General features: G+C 41.3%; 1 protein-coding gene across 49 annotated transcripts in view; it reads right to left on the reverse strand.

The window, feature by feature from the left end:
- MLIP (muscular LMNA interacting protein) overlaps positions 1-27,648 on the reverse strand; it is a 240,337-nt gene extending 212,689 nt beyond the window's left edge. For 30 of the 49 annotated variants that reach the window (XM_084966941.1, XM_084966940.1, XM_084966913.1 and 27 more), the window contains exon 1: positions 19,573-19,760. In XM_084966941.1, the coding sequence (XP_084823067.1) occupies positions 19,573-19,635 (63 nt within the window). In that variant the 5' untranslated portion in view covers positions 19,636-19,760. Of the gene's footprint in view, positions 1-19,572; positions 19,761-22,458; positions 22,859-27,582 lie in introns of those variants that run through there. The other 19 variants (XM_084966927.1, XM_084966934.1, XM_084966921.1 and 16 more) reach the window with 6 other exon arrangements.
- Positions 27,649-27,895: the final 247 nt, after the last annotated feature.

Genomic DNA, 27,895 nt, shown 5'->3' on the forward strand with positions numbered 1-27,895 from the left:
AGCGTTGCTGTGAGCTGTGGTGTAAGTTGCAGACATGGCTCCAATCCCGTGTTGCTGTGGCTGTGGTCTAGGCCGGCTGCTACAGTTCTGATTGGACCCCTAGCCTGAGAACCTCCATATGCCACAGGTGTGGCCCAAAAGAGACAATAAATAAATAAATAAATAAATAAATAAATAAATAAATAAATATTTAATATTATATAATTTTTAAAGGTTACTTTCTATTTATAGTTATTACAAAATATTGGCTTATATTCATGTGTTGTACAATACATCCTTGAGGCTAACTTACACCTGATGGTTTGCACCTTCCACTCCCCCATCCCTATATTGCCCCCCTCAAGTAACCATGAGTGTGTTCCCTATATCTGTGAATCTGCTTCTTTTCTTCTTATATTCACGAGTGTGTTGTATTTTTTAGACTCCATGTATAAGTGATTTCATACAGTATTTGTCTTTCTCTGTCTGAACTGTCTCTCTTTTTCATCTTCTCCTGCCCTCTGACATTGGAGTTCCTAGTTCTTGGGCTTTCAGACATGAACTGAGTTACACCACTGACCTTCCTGATTCTCCAGCTTGGAGAAAGTGTATAGTAGCATATCTCAGTCTCCATAAACATGTGAGCCATAATAAATTTCCTCTAATATATTTGTATCTAGATAGATAGATGATAGATAGATAGATACCCTGTTAGTTCTGTTTCACTGCAGATCCCTGACTAATATAATTATAATGATGGTGATGATGGATAGATTCTTACCTCCCCAGATTTCAAACCACTGTGATATATTGTGTGTGTGTCTATGTATATATACCTATATGAATACCTATATATACTGTATATCTTACCAGTTACATGTTCAGTCTTAGAGAGGAGGATTTTATTTCTAACTTATAGATGAGGAAACAGGGAGAGAGATGTTGGGCAAGTTGTCCCTGATCAGGATGGAGTCTTGTGACCCTGGGTCTGCTGCCCTTGATGCTGAGACTTTGTCTAAAACTCCTCTGTCCTGTTTCCTCAACACGTCTAGTTGATTATCACGGAATAGGTGTTTACAGATATTTTGTCAATGTCCTTAAGAGGTTCACATTTTTGCCCGCAACTAAACTGGGACTTTCTGTGATATTCTCAGTTATTATATCATTCAATGTTCTGCCCATTGTTGTCATCAATGGTCATGACTTTAAAGAAAAGTAATGTTTGGGATTCTAAAATCAGTTGCTTGCTAGGGAAACAAGCTAAAAGTTCAGCCATAAATCTGTAAATATATTTATTGAAAGTCAAAAAAAGAAGGAGGAGGAGGAAGAGGAGGGGGAGAGGAGAGGGGGAGAGGAGGAGACGGGAGGGAGAAAGAGAGGGGGGAGGGGGGAAGAGAAGAGGAGGATGGGAAGAGAGGGGAGGGGAATGAGGAGGAGAAGGCAGATAGCAGTTAACCCTCCCCTCTTACACGTCTCCTAGGTAATGGGAGGAACTCGGTCCAAGCGGTGTTTACGGCATCTGAGGAGGCCGTGTTCAGCTCTCTATAGAAACGCTGCCTAAAACTAAGCCATAGACACAGATTGCTGAGCGAGAAAAGGAGTTAAATCCCAGTGGACACTGCCATTCTTCTAATCAGTATTAACTCCCCTCTTCCCTAGAAGAATCTTGATATAGTTAAGCTACCCATCCTTCCTCCACAAACCCCATGTGAATTGGGGGAAACTGACCTGATTCCAGCAACAAGGAAAAACTCTAATTTCTAAGCCGATGGCCTTTCCTAGGTGATACCATCCTCCTAGTGGAGTTTGGAAATGTTTGAGAGTGTTTTCTGGTCATCACAACTTCATGTGCTTCAAGCGTCTTGTGTTCAAAATCCAGGGAATCAAAATGAGCTTCAATGAATAGAATGGCCTCCAAACCAGCAACTATACCACCCCAAATGCCAACATGGGCCTGTCGAAAAACACTGCTTTAAACTTATCAATGGCCAATGCTTTTGACAATGGCAAAAATTCTTGAATAGACACTTAACCAATGATGCATGCATGGCAAATCTGCATATGAAAAAATGTTCAACATCCTTAGCTATTAGGGATGCAAGACAAAATCATGATGAGAGTCCAACATATCCCCTATGAGAATGGCTACCATAAAAAGTGCTGAAAATACAGATAAAGTGTGAGTAAAGATATGGAATAACAGGAACGCTCCCATTGCTGGTAGGAATGCAAAACGGTGTTGCTACCCTAAGAACAGTGTGGCAGTTTCTTAGGAGGGTAAGCATACACTATATGACCCCCAAAGTCCTCTCCTAGTTATTTACTCTAGAGAAATGAAGGCTTGTATACACATAAAAACCTGGACACTAATGCTTGTAATAGCTCTGTTCACAATAGACCCAAACTGGAAACTACTCAAATGTCCGTCAGTGGGTGAATGGTTAAGCAAACCATGGCACATCCAAACAATGGAACTCCCTCAACAATAAAGGAACAAGGAATTGATCTATAGAGTTAGGCAACAGCTTGGCTGGCTCTCAAAGGCATTAGGCCCTGTGGAAGAAAAAAAAAAGCCAGTCTCAAAAGATTGCATACTGCCAAATTCAATTGCCATGAACATCTCAAGGAGCAAAAATAAAGAGACATAATTTTGGAGAACGGATCAGCAGTTCTCAGGGGGTTAGGAGAAGGGGAAAGATATAACGACAAAAGGGCAATTTTGAAATTTCATATTATGTCCCCACAAAGGCGTTTTGGAAGGTGACTGTACGCTGCATTCTGTACTCTGACGGTAGTGTGTATGACTCAATACGTGTGTTAAAATGCATAGAACTGTACACAAAAATGTCAATTATATGTATCCCACTTGAAAAATAAAATGTTAAATGAGAAAAATAATTACCAGATATCTCTATTCAGTAGCTTTTCCCTTTGCGGCCAGGCTCTCCAGAATAAATAAAAGTTATTTAGCAAAGGATAAATCCATACATTAGAAAGTTAATAGTGCACAAAAGAGAGAGAAAATTCACTAGATTTGAGTAAGGAGAAATCATTTCTGGGTAAGACTGAGAACATCGGTCAAAGGTAGCCTGGATCTTAAAGAATTGATAGATTTTTTTTTTCTTTTTACTTTTATACTTGAGTACTAGTACCACAGAGGTAATATATGCCCATGTAACACATTCCAACAATACAGAAGTGGAAAACAAATTGGTAAAACCATATACACAGACAATCACTACCAATCCCACGCTCCAGGGTAAACGTGGTTAACTTGGACCTCGCTGGTTTGACATCCTCCCAAACATCGTTCAACGCATGCGCAAGTGCTAAGCACACACAATTTATTGCCCAGACTGAATTCAGTAGGGTACAAACATGAAAGGAGTTTTTTTTTCCTCCAACATCTGTAACCGTGCTTTCGAATTTCTACCATGCCTTAAAAACAACTTGAGAGGATTCCACAGTTTTGAGATGCCTTTTAGCCACTAAAACTAAATTTATGTAGAGCAGCAGTTTGGGGAGGAAGAGTATTAGCCTATAGGATCTCAAGCACTATCTAACATGTCAAGAATTTGAATAAAATTACATGAGTGAAATGAAAATTAAAATTAAATTAAAATAAATAAAAAATAAAAATGCAAGAATGAAAAAAAAACCAGATCTCTCTAGGCTAATATTGTCTTACATTTCTGATGTTGAAGATGCATGTTTAGCTATATTAATAATTTCTGAGTTGATTTTTGATTGTTTCATCTCTGTCCCTAAAGATTTAAGTTTGTCCCCCCAAACATATTTAAGTTTGTCCCCCCAAATTTTGGGGCATCCCTATCAGAAAAATGAAGAATCACCTCACGTTCAAAGTCACTTTATGTCAAACATCATGACAAATGTATGTGTTGGCTTTATTTTTTAATGATAAGAATGTCTTTTTTTTTCCCTGACTTAATATGTCACTTATGAGTTGTCAGTGTAATTAGGTCTATTCTATTTTTTAATGATATAATTTAGTGAACCAGTCACACATTGACAAGCATTTAGATTGTTTTGCCATTACGAAATAGTTAGATGAAAGGTGGATAGAGCTTGTCCTTTAGTTTCCTGCAGCTGCCAGAACGAATTACCACAAACTTGGTGGCTGAAAACAACAGGAATATATGCTCTCACAGTCTCGGGGGCCAGAAGTCCAAACCCACACTGCTGTCAGGGCCGCCCTCCCTCTGAAGATTCTGGGAGAAACCTTGCTTCTTTTAGCTTCCGACAGCCCAGGCATTCCTTGATTTCTTTCCTTTTTTTTTTTTTTTTTTCCACACTCTCAGCATATGGAAGTTCACAGGCTGTGGCTGAATTAGAGCAGCAGCTGCTGGCCTACACCACAGCCACAGCAACACAGGATGCGAGCCAAGTCTGCAACCTACACTTCAGCTCACGGCAACACCGGATCCTTAACCCACTGAGCAGGGCCAGGGATTGAACCTGGATCCTCATGGACACTATGTCCAATTCTGAACCCACAGAGCCACGATGGAAACTCCCAGTTCCTTGATTTCTAGCAGCTAACACCAGCCTTCCCATCTTCTCCATTTTTCTTAGTGCCCTTGCTTTGGTTTGAGTCCATCCTAGCCCAGGATGATCTCTCTTGAGATCCTTAATGACACCCACAAAGACTCTTTCTTCAAAGAAGGCCACATTTACATGTTCTATTGGGTCACATCTTTTGAGAACATGAGGCAACCATTTAACTCACTACACCTTATAACGTGTGAACAGGGAATCTATAAGATCTTCTTAAAAGTGCCCTAACTAGACCATCAGGCATTTACACCCCAATTGTGACAGATAACCTCACCAACCCTAGATATTCTCTCATGTTTGCTAGTAGAAAAAGGTTAAAATGGTTGTTTCCATTCGTAATTGTTTGGTACTTAATGAGAATAAATACCTTTTGCATCCTTATTGGCATTTTCTATTATTTCATCAGGCCTATGTCCTTTTGTTTATTTCTTCAGTGTGATTTTTTAAATTTTACTCATTGATGTGCAATTGCTCTTGATGGATAGGATTTGGATATTTGAAAGAGAAAGAAATGGATATTTTTAAACCTGGTCTCTCCTTCCTGATGTACTCTCTGGATGTGAGCAATTCAGGTCTGGAATTTGGGTGCCAAGTGATGGTTCCCTCTGTGGGAGTCCAGGTCAGACCTATTGGTCAGAGATCTAAGGTCAGTCCATTGGCTGATTTATCTGTCTGTCCTGTTGTCTAGATCAAGCAGGGCTGGAGCAGTGGCCCCTCTCCACTAGGTAGTAAATACAAGAGCTGAAAGCACTGGCTCTGGTTCAAACATGCTTCGAGGAAAGAACACGTCAGTTCCTCACGGTGCTGCTTTGGATAGTCAGCTTGCACATTTGCAAAATGAGAACTATATACAAATAACCCTTTGCCCCTATTTTCCTGTGGGGAATGCTCCCTCTCACCCCATCTCCTCCTCATGGAATGTCAGCTCCTGAGAGAGGCTTTCCTGAAGGTTCCTGAAGAGCCTTCACCTACTCTCTCATGTCTACCAACCTCTATTCCTTCTTCCTGTTTAACAGCATATTCCATTTATTGCTACCTGCAATTACCTCATCTGTTCATTTATTTAATGTCAAATCTCATTAATGTTTAATGTCAGCTGGCAGCGCTCCCACCACCCTCCCCTATAAGGCAGTGCCTGAAGGCTGAGGTCCCTGAAGGCTGAGGTCCATGTGGTCCTGCAGTCTTGTTCCTAGACCAATGCCTGACCCACAGCAGATGCTCAAAATATATTTAAAGTAGATAAATGAATGACTGATGAATGAAAGCAACTTTGCACACAGTAAGTGCTCAGAAATGCTAATGAGCAGCCCTACCTAAACCTCCGTGATTCTGCTTGTTAAATGAATGAAACAAGGAGGCTTTAGACTGAGTGGTTTCAACACCTTAGAAGCCCCCATAAGCAAACCAAAACCTAAAGCTAAAGTGCCTCCAGATTAAAAAAATGACACCAAGGACCACCGATCCCACATAAGGGTTTCCCAAATAAGGCAACTGCTTAAGCCACAGCCTATTAAATCCTCTCCTTGCCCGCCCCCCGCCCCCCACCCCGTACCAATCTCCCAGCACCTGTCAGGGAGGGGCTCCTACCCACTTCCAGTTTGCTGCTGCCCAAGTCACTCAGTGTTTGCGCAAATAAAATCCAACATGTTTAATATGCTTCCATTTATCTTTTAACATACTATATTCAGCACAAAAAATAGAACTTGCTAACAAGGGCCTGTGCTGTCACACCCTCTCTTGGGTCAAAAGCACTGTTTGCATTGTCGCTGTCACTGTCTTCCTCCTCAATGTTCTAGCCATCCTAAAAGGAAGAATCTGTGGCCACTAACTTGGTTTGGGTTTAAAGACGGTTAACAGGGCGGACCAGTTCACATACAACACACTATAACACGGAGCACGCAGTATTTATGACATTACCTCTATTTTTTTCACCCTCATGTTAATAGTTTCTTTTAGAGAGTGGAGGCTGGGAGAAATGAGTGAAGGTGGTCAAAACACACAGACTTCCAGTTCTAAGGTTCATAAGTTCTGGGGATGTAATGCACACATGGTGACTACCAAAAAAAAAAAAAAAAATCAAACAGATTGGAAGATATAAGGGCAGAATTTAAACACAGTGCATCTCATATTCATATCTTGTCTGTTTGGGTCCCTGAATAAACCAACATCATGCCATTTCACAGACAGAGCCAGCATCCCGCATTTGAAACTATATCCACAGGTCAGCACCACACCCAAGTGAATTTCCTAATTTGCGTTTTCACCATCAACAGTCATTTCTTTCCATCTTTAACCCAAGAGACACAATCACCTCCACTTGCAGTTGTGCTGAAGGACTTTTTATTTTGAAGGACAGGTGGTGGCCTCTGCCTTTAAGATCAGTCTCAGGCATTAATGCACTTTAGTAACATTCACCCATTTAAAATCCAGCCTATTTCTTCCTCTTGAGTTATCTTATTTGTGTTTGTTTGTTTTTAAATGGCAGCTCCCAGTATGATTTTCAGAGGAGAATGTTTTAAAGTTCATAAAATGTCATTGCGCAGTCCCACTTTCTCTAACACATTACCCAGGAAACGAAGATCAAAGTCAAAGTTAAACAACATAAACTTTTTACATAACATGATCAAAGGCGATGGAAACACCAGCTTCCAAAGATCTCACACAGTTTTGCTCAGCCCCCTCTATTACCGAAACTCATTGTTCAGAGATCTAAAGCATGTCAAGCTGCAAACATTATTTAAATTGGTTTTATGGATTTTTATGGTTATCAAGCCTCTCCCACTCTAACTAGAGATACATTTTCCAATAGTATCTCTACTTCTATGAACTTCTGAACAAGACTATGGGCTTTTTGAGATTCTCTCTGAGTAGAGTTCTGAAAGAACACTCCTCTTAACTTGAATCATGGGTTTCATTAATAAAAATTCCTCCAAAAGAATATTCTGGATATCTGATATATTACAATTTCTCAGTGACCACCTACACTGCATCCAGGTCCATAAGAGAAAGAGAAATCTCAGATTCTCAGAGAACAGAAAGCAAGCCTGTGATGAGGTAAAAATGAGACAACACATATAAAATCCCAAGAACTAGAGTTTCTGCTGTGGCTCAGCAGGTTAAGAGCCTGACATAGTGTCCATGAGAATGTGGGTTCGATCCCTGGCCTTGCTCAGTGGGTTAAGGATCTGGCATTGCTGCAAGCTGCACCACAGGTCATGGATGCAGCCTGAATCCAGTGTTGCCATGGCTGTGGAGTAGGCCTCACCTGGGAGCTCTGATTCAACCCCTGGCCCAGGAATATCTATATGGTGCCCTATCTCATGATAGGTACTCAAGATTTTTGTTGGTTTTGATTCTAATCTCCGAACCCGAAAAGTAAATGTGCTTTTTTACATTTGCGGAAAGAATGATAAAATGGGGGAAAAAATCATTTATACGTAACAAAGACTGATTTGTTTGCTAAGTAAGAAAACTAGGATTCTAAAAGAAGCAAACGAAAGTGGGACAGAGTACATGGCAAGAAGTCACAGTTTGGCAATGCCAAAAACAAAGATAAAACAGAGCAAAAATCCAGCGGACATTTCCAAGGGCATGTGAAAGCAGAGACCAGCATGTCAGACAAAAATTATTTTATCAAAGATTGTATTATCCTTATCTTTCTCATTTACCCTATGGTAAGTAGAACCTTGCCACAGACAAGCAGTAATCCACATACCATGTTTGACAGCCTGTCTGCAGAGAACACCCTGAATAAATGAGGGGCTTCTGAGATCTGCATTCTCTCCCTTTAAAAAGATCTCCTCTTTTCTAGAGGCTTCCATTGTTCCCACCACACATAAGAACACCTCACTACAAAACCAGTAACCTTAACTTAGGCTGGAGTCAGACCAGAGAACAAGTCTACAGATGACTCGGCAGAGGTGTACTCCTGGTCTACCACATATTTCATGGGTACTCAGGCCACGTGTCAGGACCCGAGACGACCCTCGGCAGCACTCTGGGAGGTGAAAACAAGAATTTTCTGAACACCATATGCCTTGGTCTAGGTGCATTATTTAATCTCACATTAAATCATAGCAGATATTAATGACAATACTTAACAAGAGCAGACGTTCACTGAAGAAAAGTTATCAAAGATGACGCCAGGGCTGGAAAGCATCAGAATCATGATTCCATTTCTGAAGCCAGCGTGACAATTTAAGCATTCAGCACCATGACCCAGAATCCTCCCCTCTGATATACATCAGTCTCTTTAGCAGAACGATCGTTCCCCTGTCGCGAGGCACCCCCAGCCTGCTGACCTTTGGCCTTTTCAAGGAATCTGATGAACTTCTGCAAAGCCTCCCAGGGAGGAACAGGAACGTCCCCTTCTGATAGATATCCCCACTTCCCAGCAACAGCATCTTTACCCAAAATCTGGATGTGGAATGAGGTTATTTGTTTGGCAGCATCTATCAAGACCTCTTCCACTGTTCTCTGTTCTCTCTCTCTCTCTCTCTCTCTCTCTCTCTCTCTCACACACACACACACACACACACACACACAAAGCATCTACTCAGTTTTCGTGACTTAACAAATGTCCTTTGAGAAGAAGTTCCTTACATGGACCGAATTAATCATGTTGGGTTTCAGAGAGGGAGCCACGGCAGGTTGGCCAGATTCCAGATACCAAGCCTGTGGAATCCATACTTAGGGAGCTAGAGTGGTATGTCACACCCCCGGTTCTCAGGATCATAAAAACACGGGGGGAATTACCACCACCAGTCCCCTGTAGAGCACACACAGAATTATCAACCAAATAAGAACAAAGGCAGAACATGACATGGGAAAAAGAGACCTATTCGAGACCTCCTTCCGACGGCCCAAACTTTCTGATCATCCTTGCCTTGTGTGCCAACCAAGGACAAGTAAGTATCACAAACACTAACTATGCCCCCTGGGACTCTCAAAGGGTAACAGTGTAGGAATATTTTTCGAGATTTATTGAAATATAAATGACAAATGAAATTGTAGGATATTTAAAGTTTGCAACATTGAGTGAAAGATAAATTTTTACTGTGTTAAGTCCATATAGGGAGTTCCCATTGTGGTCTGGCGGGAATGAACCCAAATAGTATCCATGAGGATGTGGGTTTGATCCCTGGCCTTGCTCAGTGGGTTAAGGATCAGCATTGCCATGAGCTATGGTGTAGGTCACCTGATGCAGCTTGAATCTGGTGTTGCTGTGGCTGTGGTGTAGGCTGGCAGCTGAAGCTCCAATTCGACCCCTAGCCTGGGAACTTTCATATCCCACCAGTGAGGCCATAAAAAGGAAAAAAAAAAAAAGTCTACTTATAACAGCTGTTTAGACTACCCTCCTAATACAAACAGATCAGCCTAATAATTTTGCCATTAAAACTTTAGTAACTGTAATTACAGGAAAATAGAGTGTCAACATTTAACATATGTCATTTTTCACAATAACCCTTTGATATGGATGCTGTTACTACCTTCATTTCATAGACAAGGATTCTGAGGTTTAAAGAAATTAATCAACTTGCCAAGATTACAAATTAATAAACTTGACAAGATTCAACTTCCCAGGCTACTGAAGGAACTGTGGGAGCCAGGAATTGTGCCAGTGTCACTGTCAAGCCAGGGCTCTTCCCTGCCATATAATCCCTTGGTCCCTAAATACACTGGGCTAAGCCAACTCAAATATTTTGAAAGAGAAACTGGCATTTTTTAAACCAATGAACCGTTCTCTTTTTTGAATTTTTTCATTTTCTCTTTCTTTTTAGGGCCGCACCTGTGGCATATGGAAGTTCCCAGGCGAGGGATCGAATCTGAGCCCCATCTGCAACCTACACTACAGCTCACAGCAAAGCCAGATCCTTAACCCACTGACTGAGGGATTGAACTCGCATCCTCCTGGATACTATATGGGTTCTTGACCCCCTAAGATACAGAGGGATCTCCCTCTTTTTTCAGTTTTTTTAATCTTTGCCCAATACTTCTTCTTTATTGCCCACTCTTGCTAACTACAAAGTGGGGGCCTCCATCATAGGGCTCTGTTACTATATCTAGATCTAAGCTTCTAAAGATACAACTTCAGTAATTAAATATACTTGTCCAAGAGTCATTCCCCACCGTAAAAATTCCAAAAGTGCTTTGGATTTTCCCCTTTTTATAGGGGAAGCCTGAAGCTGAAGCATGACAGTTCCATCAAAACTTTCAAGAATCTAAGCTCCTGGGAATAGCATATGCATACTGGGGTATATGGAATGATTGGCTTGGGGACCTGCTGTACAGCACAGAGAATTCTACCCAATATCCTGTGATAATCTATGTGGAGAAAAGAAGCTGAGAGAAAATGGGTATGTGCATGTGTATGACTGAATCCCTCTGCTGTACAGCAGAGATGACCACGACCCTGTAAATCAACTCTACTTCAATTACACTTAAAAAAAAAGAATCCTAAGAGCCATCCTCCCAGGAAGTGATAGAATCAGAGAAATTAAAACTGGGAGGAACTTCAGATTATCCGGCTGAATATTTTCTTTTATGAGGAAATTGAGACCCGAGGAAGTTAAGTGACTTGTCCCAGCCACACCTAAACTGATGGCCGAGCTGACCTCGTTCTTTCCACTCTGCTTCCCTCGGAGCATGACAACAAGAGATCAAGGACAAGGGCAACCCTTACTGTTCCCTCGTAACTTCAGGACAAAGATCTATGATGGGGGGGGGGGGGAAATACCATTTCCATCTTTGAACAAAATACTTCCACATCTTTGGATAAAGTAATATATTATTCCATACCCTGGGAAGGTGCTATCACAGCTATTTGTCTATGGCCCTTCTCTTTCTCTTACTGGATGCTTCTCATTTAACAAGTGAAATTAAGCAACATTTCGGAAAACTGGACTGAGTTTTCCTTCTCTCTTCATGGTCTAGGGCATTGGCTGCACCGCTAATGCTGTGGCCCTGAAGCAAAGTCATGAAAGATCATCCTTCTCTCTGCCACACAATATAAACTCATACACACAAAGAAAAGCGAAGTTCAAGGTCTTAAAAAGATCAGTTAAGTGGATTCAAGTTGTCCTTTTAGCATCATCCAGAAGCAAATGACATTTGCTGTTAGAGAATACTTCCATCTTTTCAAGAGTCTAAAAGCCATCCCTAACCCCTGGAATCACTGATTCCCTGGCCTCCATGCAAGAGTAAGTTAAATACCAGGTGCAAAAAAAATATCCGGTGCTCATAGGCGCTGGCTTGTCTGGGTCAGTATTGGTTAATATTGTTGTCTTGAAGTCACTTTCAATAGGGCCCCTTTTACTCTCAAAAGGGTCCCTGTTTTGAGGAATAAATCATATGGTCACCCAGTTAAATGAAAATTTAAAAATCTGTCCATCGCATAAAGAACTCTGATGTGTACAAAGAAACAGCAATAGTATCATAGAGGAAATTAAAATGGTTGGTCCTAAAAACAAGATAAGCTCCCTGAAACTATCTTTTCATTCTTTAAAATTATAAAGTTTCAGGTAGAAGGATAACTAAAAGTCATTTCTTATAAAGTTCAGAGTTGCAAAACTGCAAATGCCTCATTCAGAAAATATTTCCTACAATCTTTCTAAAACATATCTTTCTATGCATACGCTTGTGATTCTGAATCTTTTTTTTTTTTTTTTTTTGGCTTTTTGCCTTTTTGCCTTTTCTTGGGCCACTTCCGCGGCATATGGAGGTTCCCAGGCTAGGGGTCAAATCGGAGCTGTAGCTGCCGGCCTACGCCAGAGCCACAGCAACGCGGGATCCGGACCACTCTGCAACCTACACCACTGCTCACGGCAACGCCGGATCCTTAACCCGCTGAGCGAGGCCAGGGATCAAACCCACAGCCTCATGGTTCCTAGTCAGATTCATTAACCACTGAACTATGACGGGAACTCCAAGTGCCTCTGAATCTTTAATCAGACTAATGTTTCACTCCACCAGTCTCGGTGTCCCTTAAGAGCATTATTTGTTATGTGGACCCAAACACTAATTAGAAAGCAGAGAGGTTGTTACATAAAATGTATCCCAAAATAGAGTCCTGTCCTAATTTAATTCTAAAGCAAATGGAGTTTAGAGGCAACATGACATGGTGGTTAAGGGCATACACTTGGAAGCAGTCTGAGTTTGAAATGAGCTGTACCATTTACTAACTGCGAAACTAGTATCTTTAACCTTGAGTGCCCCATTCACAAAACTAGAACAGAAGCAATATCATTTGGGGGTTGTTGTATGGAGCTACATATCAGATAGATATATAGATAGAGAGATAGAAAGAGAGAGAGAGAGAAAAAAGATATACAGTGATGCCTAGGTCATGGCAAAAATATATAAGTATTAGTAGCATGGGTGGCAGTTGTAGAAATGATGAAATTCTTCCTTGGTGTTAAAGTAAATCTGTAATACATGGGATTCTTCCTATCATTGCTGGTTAGAGTGCATATGCCTTTCCAATTAATGGTACTGGAACATTTAGGCATCCAAAGACAAAGACAAAGAAAGAGGAAAAATAGGCGGAGAAGAACAAGGGGGAGGGGAAAGAGGGGGAGAGGAGTCAAAGAAGAAAAAAATGGAGAAGGAGGAAGAGAAAAAAACTTTAACCTAAACCTCATATAAAAATTAACTCCAAATGGATCATGAATTTAAATGGACAATGACAAACACTAAAACTTTAGAAAGTAGGAGAAGATCTTTAAGACCTAGGAGTGGACAAAGAGCTCTTAGACCTAACACAACAACCATGCTCCAAGGAAGGAAAAAATAATAAATTAGACCTCACCAAAATTGAAAACTTTTGCTTTGCAAAATATCCTGTTAGTAGAATGAAGGGACAAGCTACAAACTGGCAGTTGCCCAGGACACTGAGCGAGGAAGTGGAAGAGTTTGACTTCAAGACAATTTGAGTCCAGAACCTACTCTCCCAACCACACCACACATACTTGTGTTTACTCTGATATACAGAAATCAGACAGAGCTCTCTTGTGGCTCAGTGGTAATAAACTTGATGAGGACTTGGGTTTGATCCCTGACCTCACTCAGTGGGTTAAGGATCCAGCGCTGGCAGTGAGCTCTGGTGTAGGTGGCAGACATGGCTCTGATCTGGCATTGCTGTGGCTGTGGCGTAGGCCAGCGGCTGCAGGTCTGATTCTACCCCTGGCCTGGGAACCTCCATATGCCGTGGGTGCAGCCCTAAAAAAAGAAAAAAAGAAAGAAATCAGATTATCAAAGCTGACATTTACCTCAAGGGAACCTTACTCTTCTTTTTTCTAGGAAAATTAGACTAATATTTCAGCATTGTGGAATGGAGCAAGCTACTATATAAAGTAGTAAAGCTTTAACATTCAGGGTCTGGCTACATTCAGGGTCCCTCACTTTCTATGAACAAAATGTTAAAAATCTCATCTGTCTTTTGCCCCAGGACTTGGGGGTGAGTTTTGCCTGGGAGACGCTCCAGTGTCTCTTAAAAGCAGTCCTTTGAAAGCGCCAAGTTCCCAGCTCTCCAGATGTGGCTAAATCTTAGTATGAATTCAGTTCTCTTACCAAGTCAGAGAACAGGCACTGCACATGCGCACACGGACATAAAAGTCAGACTCTTACAGACACACGTAAAAGTCAGGCCGTGCAGTTGAACTGAGGCTTCCTGGGCAGCACCAGCCACATTCTATGGTTTGGCTGAATGAGATGGGCTACACAAATATGTGCACTGATTTGCATACTAATGTCCTGCCAGTGTGGAGGGTCCATAAAAGACTCATCCTACATTGCCTAATATCTGTCTTTTTGTAGGAAAAAATAATGGGAAGCGATGGAAAAAACAATTGTCCACTACACCATCACCCTTAAATTTCCTTGTATGATGTTCTCATAGATTAGTAATTGATTTCCCTACTGTGTCCATTATTTTCACTTTTTTCAAATAATATTGTAATGAATATCATTACCACTAATATTTGGATATTTCTTTGTTCCTAAAATTTACCTGGCCAGGAGGTATGTAAGTGGTTAAGACCTCAAAACAGAATGTGCTCCAGAAATGTTGCACCAGTACAAGTCCTACTTGTAGTGTATGAACTATATGATTTATTTAAAAATTCTTTTTTTTTTCTAGGGCCGCATCCATGGCATATGGAAGTTCCCAGGCTAGGGGTCGAATCAGACCTATAGCTGCTGGCCTACACCACAGCCACAGCAATGCCAGATCCAAGCTGCATCTGCAACCTACATCACAGCTCATAGCAATGCCAGATCCTTAACCCACTGAGTGAGGCCAGGGATCAAACCCACATCCTCATGGATACTAGTCAGGTTCTTAACCTGCTGAGCCACAATGGGAACTCCTAGGAAAAGTCTTATGTGAAAAAATAAATGAACCACAAGTGGTGTTGCTTTCCCGGGAAAATACATTATGTACAGGGGCGAAAAATGTCAGAGGAAGGTGAGAGCCATAACTTATGATCGCCTGAACAGAATAAAGTTTCTGGATTTAAAACCTTTTTCTTTTTTTTTTTTTTTCATCTTTTTGCTATTTCTTGGGCCGCTCCCGCGGCATATGGAGGTTCCCAGGCTAAGGGTCGAATCGGAGCTGTAGCCACCGGCCTACGCCACAGCCACAGCGACGCGGGATCCGAGCCGCGTCTGCAACCTACACCACAGCTCACAGCAACGCCGGATCGTTAACCCACTGAGCAAGGGCAGGGACTGAACCCACAACCTCATGGCTCCTGGTCAGATTCGTTAACCATTGCGCCACGACGGGAACTCCTAAAACCTTTTTCAATCAAACAGCACTGTTAACCATATTTATATTCTTTTAAACATTCTACACACACACACACACACAAGCACATGTGCGCACTCACTAGGATGCTTTCCTAATTCTCTCATCTGCTCCTAAAATGAACACCATCCAATTAGTGTGTAAGAGCATGAAGTGGTGTCTGAATGGCTACATCCCGACATCCATAAGGCAGATTTCAGAGAAGAAGCTGAAGTGTTATCTTCCTCAGAAGTTAAATATGCAAGGACACACCCACTAAGAAGGAAATTGATGAGAGGACCCTTGTGAAAAAGTTAGGTTATAATTACAAGACAAAAACCAGCAGTGAAACCACAGTCACCCTCCCACCATTTTTAAAAACCATCTCCTTATTTTTTATCAAGATCACATAGCAAAGTAAAGCCCAGTGACGCTCTCAGGTAATTCCATCACGAATACAACCGTCTCTTTGTCATTCCCTGAGGGGAGTCCTTCTTGGGACAGAACAACTAGCTAGGTAAATAACTGTAATCCCCACAATGAGAACCTAGAAAACATTCCACCGCACGTACAGTGTGTGATAAATGTCACTGTGAAACCACACTCAGTTAAAGCCTGCAATCCATCTCTCTCCTGTTATCCACCATCACACAGAGCTGTATCAAAAGACCCGTGCAAACAGGGCATCTCAGACTTACATTATCAGCAGACACTGCTTTAATTAGCAGGGGTTTTCAAAGGACTGCATGGCTTCAAGAACTTCATTTGAACCATAAAGTAGAAATCGGGATCCTTATCAGTTTCCCTTTATTCTTCACCTCCCTGCCCTGGGTTCTAACTGACACAGCCCTCATTTTTCTTAAAGGAAAAAGAAAAATGGAAACGGTGGCTAGGATTTTGCCCTTCGTGTGCAATCCACTTTTCTCTCAACCTCGGTGATGAGAAGGGACTAAAATTAGAGCTGCAAAGGGAGCAAGATATCTGTGTCAGGCACATTGCAGGGAGCAAAAAAGGATGAACATGCCCTAAACAAACCATCTTGGAAATCACATTTAAAACACAGATCTCATATTTGCAAGTTTATGATTCCTGATGAAAACACAGCAATCTACTTTATGTTATGTAATATTATAAGAAAATAAATGCCTTCTTTTGATAATGTCTCGATATTAATACGGAGGCACTTAGATGCTTCTTTCTTTATCTAGTCCACAATCCGCCCCTCCCATGGGCCAGTCGTTTCTCAGTGAAAACGGAGGAAATGCCTGCAATTCATTTGCAAGTACTGAACCATGAACCCTCTATGCTGCAAAGAGGGTTTTCTCAATTAACAAGGACTTCTATTTTACATTTGGTCAGTGATGACATAAAACTATAAACTATTTTGATGTTTGTATAAACAGACATTGCTTGGTATAAAAAGGACAAACACCCAGTCAAAGGGTATTTGCTGCAGACAAGCAGTTTTAGAGAATGCTGCAATCTTGGCAAATCCAACTCAACCTCTCACCTTGTAGATGAGGACACCCAAGTTTTAAGTGATTTGTCCAAAGTAACACAAACCCAACTTTCACACCAATGCTGGTCTCCTAGACTCATATTCAGCATGTTTTTCACCACCCTAGATGGCACTCAGGAAGAGGCAGAAGGCCTATTCTTTGGAATAAGACATCCTCACCACACACCAGACCATCACCGCCACCACCCACACCCCAAAGGCATAGGTTCTTGGTTACAATGTTCATAAATACATTTGGTTGGTCCTCAGAACACCTTCAGAACTTAATGAACGCCATAAAAACACAACTGAAACTATATTCAGCAACCTAGCCAGTCATCCTGTATTACGTTGCATTAGCAAGGAATGCAACGCTCCCTGCAAAGTTGATGTTTTGAGAGGTTTATCCACATAAATGTAAACAGCCAAAGGGTTTAACTAAAATAGTTGCTACGGGAAACTTTCAAAGACATGTCTTTTCCAGCTCTTTTAGATGGAAATACTGAATGTAAGTTTTCTTGAAAACACAGTGTCACTTAGAATCCCTCTACCTGAAAGGTGTTTGAGTTACAGCCATAGCTCTCTTTACCTGTATAGGCAGCTGCCCTAAGTACTGAGCTTTAGCTGCTGCATTCCCTCCCTCCCTGAGAACCATCTCTAGGTAGGGCAGGTTTCTGGTGCCTTCTGATCTGCCCATACCTTCCTCTAATCTTCTGGAAGTTAATCAGCGGCTAGCCCTATGCCTCCCCTCCAGAGTCAAGTCCATGGATTTTGTGGCAGCTTCTCCCTCTAAGGAGAATTTTTGCTCACTTCTAGATTTAGAGCTGTGTTCCAGGTAGAGCTGAGCAGGCAGAATGTTTGACTTCCCAGGTGGTGAAATATTTATGTATCAAGAGACCATTTTCACTTTTGTTCCCTTGCCGCATGTTCACTACGGGGTTATTTGCAAAACTTTCTGGAAAAGATTGCCAGGAAGCTTTGGGTCAAATTTCACACTAATTCAAGACAACTCTTTTTGTTTGTTTGTTTGTTTTTGCTTTGCCTTTTAGGGTGGCACCTGCTGCACATGGAGGTTCCCAGGTTAGGGGTCAAATCAAAGCTGTAGCCTCTGGCCTACACCACAGCCACAGCAACACCAGATCTGAGCTGCATCTGCGATCTACATCCCAGCCCACAGAACCCTGGATCCTTAACCCAATGAGAGAGGCCAGGGATCAAACCCGCATCCTCACGGATCCTAGTTAGGTTCGTTAGCCACTGAGCCACGAAGGGAACTCCTCAAGGCAACTCTTTATTCGTGTATTTATTGACTCTCTATCTAGGTCCAGAGAGGTTTTGTAACCACTAAGCCTTTATGGTTAATGTATATGAGTTTTCCTTATACTTTGAAATGCATTTCAGCTTTCTCTTTCTTTATAAATAAACTGTAGGTAGGGACTTTCTAAGTAAGTCAGGCCAAAAACAGGTTGAAATAACAGGCTCGGCCTAGGGACCTCACATATATTACAGTTTTTAATGCTCATGACAGCCTTCAAATGAGGTATTACTGTTCCCATCACCAAGTGAGTTAACTGAGACTCAGAAAGCTTAAACAAAATCCCATAATCCTACATTTAGAAGTTGTGGAGTGAGAGTTCTCACCAGACCTCTCTGACTCAAAATCCCTGGTTAGTTCTAAAATAATACATGGCCTTTCAAAACAGTCAAAAAGCAAAACAGTCTATGGCCATGACATGTTTAGACCCCCACCTGGAACAGAGGTCTACAGTCGATACTCAAAATAACCTGAATCCCATAAGAAAATGTTATGTTTTATCAAATGCATCTCTTCAAGACCTTGAAATTCCAATACACTGGGAGTTCTCACCCCAATAGGGTTCTTTTTTCTTTCTTTCACATTTTAACATCATTACCAGTGCATACATATCAGACATCCAGAATAATGAATTCTCATGCGTTTAAGAGGACGCAGCCAAAAGTCAATATACTTTTACTTTTTTACTGCTTGCCTGTTCATTAAAATTAGTTGTACTTTGCACTAATGTTTCTCTCTGCCCACAGTAACTTTACATACATAATCAGCCTCCTCTACCAACCAGGTGAGTCCCAAACAATACATTCTACTCCAGGTTAGAGTATATTTTATGTTCAAGCAAATAGAGGTGACCGCTATGTCCACTGACATTTAATTTCTTAGCATCAAGGTAAAACTACCTCAACAACTTTTATAGCCCGAAAAAAAAATTTTTTTGGAAGAGTAAACTTTATCCTTATAGCAGAAGTTCAGTAATTTAGTCCATAAAACATTAAAGCATTCCATAATACTTACGTTTTCTCTAGAACTCTGAACACTCGCTAAGCTTGATATCACTGAAGGAAATAATCTTCCAGTACTGAGGCAATCACAACAACAGCTCAATATAAGTGGATTCTAGTTTTTAAAATGGAGATAAACCACCTCATGCAACTAAATCAAATTAGCCCACATTCTAGTAATGATATTTTATTAGTAACTTTATTGCATTATTGTTAGTAGAGCCCACAGAACTTAATAATTTCAAGACTGTTGACCAGTAAAATGGAAATACAGGCTGGGCTGGTACAACTTTTCCAAACTATGACAGCTGATTTTTATGGAAATACAGGCTGGGCTGGTACAACTTTTCCAAACTATGACAGCTGATTTTTATTTCAGTTACCTTATAAATCCGTGTTGACTAAATCTCACAAGCCTTACCGTCAATTTCTCCTCTAAGTTCTTGTTTGATAAGCTTCCTTTTTCATGCTTTTCAAATTCCATGTTGAAAGAGAACAAGAGAGAGAGAAACAGAAAAAGAGAGACTCAGATTCTGTCTAGAAAATGATTCAACGTGCTTACATGTTAGATATTGCAGGACATTCCAAGTGGTGAGAGCCTGGGACACTATCAGAAAGCCCTGGCGATAATTTCTGGTTAGCTAGTGTTTCCATTTATAGATGTTCAAACCCCATAAACAGAGCACTGAAGAGAAGTCAGGCAGCTGGCCTCAGATAATGATAAATGTCACTAGATATAAAGGCAAACTCCTCAACAGGAAAATATCCCAACAGGTTAGGTTCCCTGAGCCAAGAAAGATGTCTGTGACCAAAAAAAAAAAAGCAAAAAAAAACCCAAAAAAACAAAAAACCTCTCAAAGAATTCATTAATAGCTGTTCCAGCAGAATAAAATACAGTCTAGAATACGGACTTAATAAATCAATTTTCAAAGGACAAATGTGATGGTCATATAGCAAATATGAATCAGCCAGTCCTATTCTTCCAAATTCAAATGTGGGTCCTGGCAGTCTAGCCACTTATGCATTATTTTGTAGCTTAAAACTTTAAAAAGTCACTTAAAGGAAAGGGCAAAGGATAATTAATTAAAACTATTCAGATGCACGTATATTCAAGGAGTGTTGCCAATTTTATTCCATGAAAAGTGGGCAAATGATGTTTGGAAACATCATACAATAACAGCAGTGTTTTCCTTCACAAAACTGATTTTTTTCTTCCTTATCCTGGCTTTTCTACTGGGAATGAAATTATGACTTAGAAGGTAAAATTCATTTTTCCAGTGGAATCCTTTAGAAATTGTTATATGCCTTAAAGAAAATTAACTGTGTAGCCCAATTATAATTGACTACCTATTGTTTTTTGTTGGTTTGTTTGTTTGTTTTTACAGCAAACTAGATACGTGTGTGGCAATAAAAAATAAAAATGGCTTTTGGAGTGAGCTAAGACTGAACTCTACGGTGGCCTAATCTCTCTTTGTGTTTCAAGTGTCTTTTTCGCACCTCTTTGTGATCTTAACTCAAATTTCCCCTTTTTAAGAAAACATTTTAGGAAATGGGTTGTGAGGCTCACTCCTTTAGCATGGTTACAGCTGGTTCTCTGTGGCCAGGCAGAGCTACTCTAGAGCTTATTCTGCATGATGATGGCAGGGCTGAAGAGTCCAGAAGTGAAACATTTAGCTAGCCCTGCTTCTGCGTAAGAATTTCAAAACCCTCTATCAGATTCATGGGCAAAAGGGGCTTCCCTCTTTGCCTCCACTCTGAGTTTCAGAGAGGGAATCACACACACCTGCTGTTGTCCTAACAAGTATGAAAATGAATCTTCGAGGTTATTAGCATGCAAGATTGGTATGTGCCACAGCAAAGCAATAGTGGAATTTTATGGGAGCTTCCAAAACCTCTCTAGGAAGGAAAAAAAAAGCATACTATGCCTGCAGAAGGAAACTCAGTTACGGCTAGTTTAATGCCCAAAAGTGAAACTCAGGATCCAGTTGGGAGTAGGATGATGAGATGCAGAGCTGGTTGGAGAAAGAGAAGATGATATAGTGATAATGGGAGGAACATGCCAGTAACAGTGGAGGGATGGAAAGTTTAATTGAACAGAGTACTGAGTATACATAATGGGTGAAGATTTATCCGAGGGGCAGGCAGATGTTTTAAAACAATAAATGAAATGGAAAGATACAATCTCTACTTTTCTTCTCTCAGCAAACTCACAATGGAGGCATGACTGGATGTAAGTAGGATAATAGCCCACTTCCATAGCACTCACCATATGCCAGAAACAGCTTTGAGACTTTCCACATATAATCTCAAGTAATTCTCCAAGCTACTTCTAGAAGGTAGATACTATTCTACCTACCTCTTCTTAGGGTTTATTAAATACTTCTAGGTAAACATTACTACTTTCTCCATCATTATGGGCTGAATGTGTCCCCCCCCCCCAAATTCATACACTGAAGTCCTAACCCCCAGTGTCTCAGAATAAGGCTATACTTGGAGATAGGGTCCTTAAAGAGGTAATTAAGTTAAGATGCAGTCATAAAAGGGGTTTGCCATCGTGGCTCAGTGGGAACAAAACCTGACTAGTATCCATGAGAATGCAGGGTTGATCCCTGGTCCCACTCAGTGGGTTAAGGATCTGGCATCACTGAGAGCTGCAGGGTAGGTCGCAGGTAAGGCTCAGATCTGGTGTTGCTGTGGCTGTGGTGTAGGCTGGCAGCTGTAGCTCTGATTCAACCCTTAGCCTGGGAACTTCCATCTGCTGTACCTGCAGCCCTTAAAAAGAAGAAAAAAATGCAGTCATAAAGATGGGGGGGACCCTAGTCCAATATGATGGGTGTCCCTATAATAAGAGGAGATTAGGACCAAGAGACACACAGAGGGAAGACCGTGCGAGGACACAGGGGGAAGATGGTCATCTACAAGCCAAAGAGAGTGGTCTCAGAAGAAACCAACCTTGCTAACCCCTTGCTCTGGGACCTCTAGCCTCCAGAACTGTGCAGAAAGACATTTTTTCCTGTTTAAGTCACCTAGTCTGTGACTCAACAGACCAGCAGCCTCAGCAAATGAATACACCCCTTTTAGAGTTGAAAAAATAACCCACAGTTACACAGCTAATGAGAACAGCTAATGGCACTCAAGTGCCCTGGTCCAAGCACCTGCCTGCCAGGCACCTCAGCATCTCAGAAGAAGAAATTTCACCCCAGGCACAACCAGGCAAGTGGGTCAGTAGCCTCAGCACCATATGGTGAGGACGACCCCCCCCCCACCCCTGCCGCCACATACGGAGATACTCTTAGATTTATTTTACCTCTGTTTTAGAGACAGGAGTTTTCCTTAGGAAAAAGCATGCCCATGCAAAAGCCAGCCCTTGTCCACTTGCTGGTCCAACAGAATAGATGAATAGATGTCAATCAAAACAAACACAGCCCTTCCTCCGACGGAAGTGCTCTCTCTCCAGAGTCACGTGGCTCCTTTCTGCCTTCATCCAGACCTTCCACAGGGACCGTCTAAAACAGCAAAACCCTCTGTCCACTCATATGCTCTTGTCTTCTTCATAGTGCTTATCGCCTCTGGCAGTCGATGATTCCAGGTGACATTTTAAGCTTATCCATATCTATTAATTTGCAGTTAATCTCTCCTACTCTTGCATAAGCGCCAGAGGATGACGGATTCACCCCTTTCTCCAGGCACTTAGAACCTAGTAAGGACTAAATAAAGGACTCGTAAAGGAAAAAGGGCGGGAAAGAGAGGAGGGAAAGGAAAAAGCAAGGAAGGGAGAGGGAGGAAGGGAAGGAGGGTGAGACATGAGGAAAACACAGCAGACGGACACGACAGAAGACATCTAACGCATTATCATTTACAAGACTTTTGGTAGGAAATACAGGAATAAAATTCACATTCATCCCACACAAATCATTCTACAGATGAAGATAATATTGATTGTTCCCTGATCTTACTGAAACAACCATTAAATGAGAAATAGATTCAGGAAGCAGGAAGCATTGGACTTATTTGCAGATTCTGTCGCTTTCTAGTTGAGTCACTGTGAGCAAATGAATTCTCAGAGTTGCAGTCTCCGCTCCTTTAATAAAGGAATATCAACCTCTGATGCTGTGACAAAAATTAAAATGTGGTAACAGGCCAAACACAGTGTCTGGCATCAAGAAAGTCCCGGGTGAAGGTGGGTGCCATTATTTTACTGTGGTTCATGAAGTTTACTAGAAAAAAAAAAGTTAATTTCAAAAATAGTACCCAAGTTCTAAAAAGTGTGGCACCAAAATTCACAGAGAGAAAAGGGGGTGTTTGCCAATCATTTATCTGACAAGGGACTTGGATCCAAAATACATGAAGAACTCTTAACAACTCAACAATAAAAAGGACAAAACCACCCAATTTAAAAATGGACAAAGGATTTGAATAGACATTTCTCCAAAGAAGACAGACAAATAGCCAACAAACACATGAAAAGATGTTCAGCAAAACATGTGATTAGGGAACACAAAGCAAAACCACAGTGAGCTAGCACTGTGCACCCCCTACGATGGCTAAAATCAAAACAGAGGTTACAATTTTTGGCAAGGACACGGCTCACTGAAACCCTGCCTCACTTTGATGGGATTATACAGTGGGTTATAAAATGGAACAGCCATGTTAGAAAACAGTGTGGCAGATCCTCCAAATCTTATACATAGGTTTTACCTGTCATCCAGCAATTCGACTTCTAGGTATGCACGCAAGAGAAGTGAAAACATGGGTTCATCCAAAAACTTGTAAACGAATGTTAAATGATAGTTATTCATCATGGTAAAAAAGCAGAAATGACATAAATGTCTATTAACACATGAAAAGTGAAACAGGAGGATCTATCATATAGGGGTGGATTATACAGTCAGTGAAAAGGAATCACCTGCAACAACATGGACAAACCTTGAAAATACGGTAAGTGAAAGAAGGCTGGTCACAAAAAGCTACATATTATGATTCATTTAAATGAAATGTCTAGAATAGGCAAATCCATAAAAATAGGTAATGGTTGCCAGGGGTAGGGGGGCAGATGGTGGAGGGACTGAATAAGGATGGGGTTTTTGAGGGTGATGAAACTATTCTGAAGTTAGATCATGGTAATGACTACGTAACTCCAAATATGCTAAAAAAAGCACTGAATTGTATGTGTGCTTTACAGAAAGCGTATGTGTACTTTAAAAGAAAGAATTTTATGGTTTATGTAAGGATTTTATGGTTTATGTAAAGATTTATGTAAATCATAGTTTGATAAAGTTATTGAAGAGGAAGATCTAGAATTCCTTTCGAAGATGCGAATTTCTGATTTTCCCCCAGGAATATAATACAAGTAACAGGTCACTCTAAACAGGAAATTAAAATCTTTTCTACAGTAGGCCAGCAAGAATTCCATTCGAGAGTGAAACAAATGTCCTGTCTGAAAGCTCTTTGCTTTAAGTCATTGTCACCTCCCTTCATTCCTTTGCATCCTCACCAGAAGCCTTGTGGAGCTGCCAGGGAAACAGCAACTCAGATGTGGTGCCTACATTCAAAAACTGAGGGGAAGCAGAGTTTGCAGCTATTAAAACGGCTTGTTCATTTACTGGGTCCAAGAGTTAGATATAGTTTTATGTTGCTTAATAGCAGTGATTGTCCCACACCTGCCATGTAAAGAACTTTCATCTCCACAACAAAAGAATGGATAAACGCTCAATTGCTGAAACCTCACAAGGTAGGCAGACACCCACAAGGCATGAAAAATAAATGCTGTCTTCTTTTGACAAAAAGGACAGTCTGCAAAGAATACGTTAGACAACTGAAGAGCTTCCTGATTGTGTGCTCCAAGGATAAATGAGTTTTTACTTTTTAAAATTTTATTTATTTATTTATTTTTAGGGCCTCATGTGCAGCATATAGAAGTTCCCAGGCCAGGAATCAAATGGGAGCTGAAGCTGCCAGCCTACACCACAGCCACAGCAACACAGGATCCAAGCCACCTCTGTGACCTACACCACAGCTCCCAGCAACCGCCGGATCCTTAACCCACTGAGCAAGGCCAGGGACCAAACCTGCATCCTCATGGATACTAGTCAAGTATTTAGCAGTGACTAGATACTTAGTTACTGCTAAGTCACAACAGGAACACCAAGGATAAATACCTTTTTATTAAGACAGGATCCTATCCTGAGACAATGGATGCCTCTTTATGGGTTGCTTATCATTCTACATAGCATCTGCAAGATGTAGTCCTGTGTGTGCTCCAGGTCAAGTCAGAAGCCCATGTAACCCCATAGCCATTTAGTAATGATCCAGACCACGCACTAAGTACACACACCCAGGTGCTATTGCCTGTCTCAAGAACCACCCCAGGAATGTGTTCCTGCGCTACTCAAGAACCGGAGGCAAATCCAGCGAGACCTAGCACTGAGAACAGATTTCACTCCAACAGCTAACTTTTGATCTGTTGATGCCGAGTTTGGTTTAAAACATACGTCCATGTCTCTAGAAGGCTTTGCTTGGTGGTCACATGGGGGTGGAGACAGGGGTGGAGGGGGCGATAGTGAAAAACAAACTGAATTGTACTCGGAATTTCAGCATTCCTGCCTGAGGTTATTTAGCAGTTTTGGCAACTGTGAACTCTCAGGCAGCAGTTGTGAACTCTTATTCTAGAAAATCCCTCTGACTCTTCCAGCCTGTCTGTGCATCTCACAAATAGGCAAATACCCGAAGACTTTAACCTCTCACTGTCACCACTTTTAAGCCCCCTTATGGCTTCTGCAGGCCAGAGGGACAGGGTAATAAGCACTTCAGTACATGCCCATAGCTCGTGAAAAGATAACATCTCCAGAGGAATTTCTTAAAATTGAATTCATTGCTATATAATAAACATTTTTTGCAAGTTGAAGCTGCCAAGTGGACACAAAAGCAAACCCCAAAATATCAATATATGATAATTATGATAATGACGGCTTAACAAATTTGTACCCTTGGAATTACCACACTTCAAGGAAACATAACCTTTTTCTACTGTAATATGAGATTTTTTTACTTCTTCTAATACTATATGTTCATTCATTTTGGTTCTGGTCCAATTTTTTTAAACAACTATAGGCAAAAAAAAAAAAAAAAGAGTTCCCATTGTGGTGCAGCAGAAACCAATCTGACTAGGAACCGTGAGGTTGAGGGTTCGATCCCTGGCCTCACTCAGTGGGTTAAGGATCCGGTGGTGCTATGAGCTGTGGTGTAGGTCACAGATGCAGCTCGGATCTGGCATTGCTGAGGCTGTGGCACAGGCTGGCAGCTACAGCTCTCAATTAGACCCCTAGCCTGGGAACCTCCATATGCCGCAGATGCGGCCCTAAAAGGACAAAAGACAAAAAACAAAAAACAAAACCACCACAACAAAAAAAAACTATAGGCAAGACATCTTAGTAAATGTAAGGAAAAGAATATTTTCTTCATAAAATCACCTCTGATAGTAGAGCATTTGTTTGGAGCATTAAAAAATATTTCAGTGAGAGCTATAAAAACTGTGAAAAGTAGAATCTTTTTTAATGCATGCATCCAAAAAGCACAGTTCTTTTACCAAGTTTGTTGAAAAGTAAAATGTGAGTTTTTTCCCCCTAAAAAAAAAAAAGCAAAGACACAAACAAAAACAACCACAAATCACTATCAGCACTGATGAGAGCAATGCTTTGTACATGAAACTAACTCTTTACCTCCAGAGGCTGTAACATACAAGCTGATTAAAACCCGCCTGGGATCCAAGTACAGCACATTCTACCTTCTCGACTTTCCTGTACTCACGCACCTACAATTTTCAAGGGACTTAAGATGCATTTTCTCTTGTCTGTGGTGACATCCACAGAGGTGCTAGGTGGATCAAGGTTTGGCTCTTGCATGTGGTAACACTCACTATGTTTACAGGCCCTTTGATAGTAGATACGCTTCCTAGTGTGCTCACACTCACGTGCACGCGCACTCTCTCTCTCTCACTCTTTCTCTCTCTCTCTCTCTCTCTCACACACACACACACACACACACACACACACCATTACTGTCTCAGGAGTGAAAACAACAGCCAGATTAAACTGAAAAGACTTCAGGAAAAAGGCTTCAAAGACGAAAAGCTGTACTTTTTGAAGATGAGAATTCCAGTGTGTGTTTCTAACAGCAGAAAGTTCTGGATTGAAGTTTTCCTGTGTCTCTGCAGCTTCATTAAAGCAACGAGATTTTTACACTGTGGCTCATTCCTTTCCTAACCTCAGAAGCTTAGCCGCCGTGGTTGTGTTGACATGACAAATCACTTTGCCCCCAAAGGAACGGCTCCGTGCCCTCTGAGACAGCGTGCCCAGGACATACTTTCAGCTTTATCGCTTAAAACTGAAACATGTACCAAAGCAGTCTGCACTTATACAGAAAGAATGCTTACCTTTCAGCTGACTTGGAAGCAGCCTGCAGGACGGTCATCCATCAGGGAGGTCACCGGCCACATTCCCCGAGCAGCTGACCCTGTCAGTCTTTGGAAAATACTGTTTACTCTGTAACCAATGCTGGACACCAGGCGCAAGATACAGAAACGAAATTTAAAAAGGGTTAGGCACAACCTCTTGCCCCTGGGACCTTGTCATGAAAACAGGAGCTGCTAAGTTTCCCCTAAATCATTTCTTTGTAGGAATGTCTTAGCCGTAGTGGAAGTTTGGAGTCAAGCATTGAAAAGTTTTGCAGTATAACCCACACTTATT

The sequence above is a fragment of the Sus scrofa genome, chromosome 7, assembly GCF_054392235.1.
Source record: "Sus scrofa isolate SSC_HxYL_T2T_F1_AM1 chromosome 7, Sscrofa_HxYL_maternal_Yorkshire_Landrace_v2.0, whole genome shotgun sequence".
Classification (NCBI taxonomy): domain Eukaryota; kingdom Metazoa; phylum Chordata; class Mammalia; order Artiodactyla; family Suidae; genus Sus; species Sus scrofa.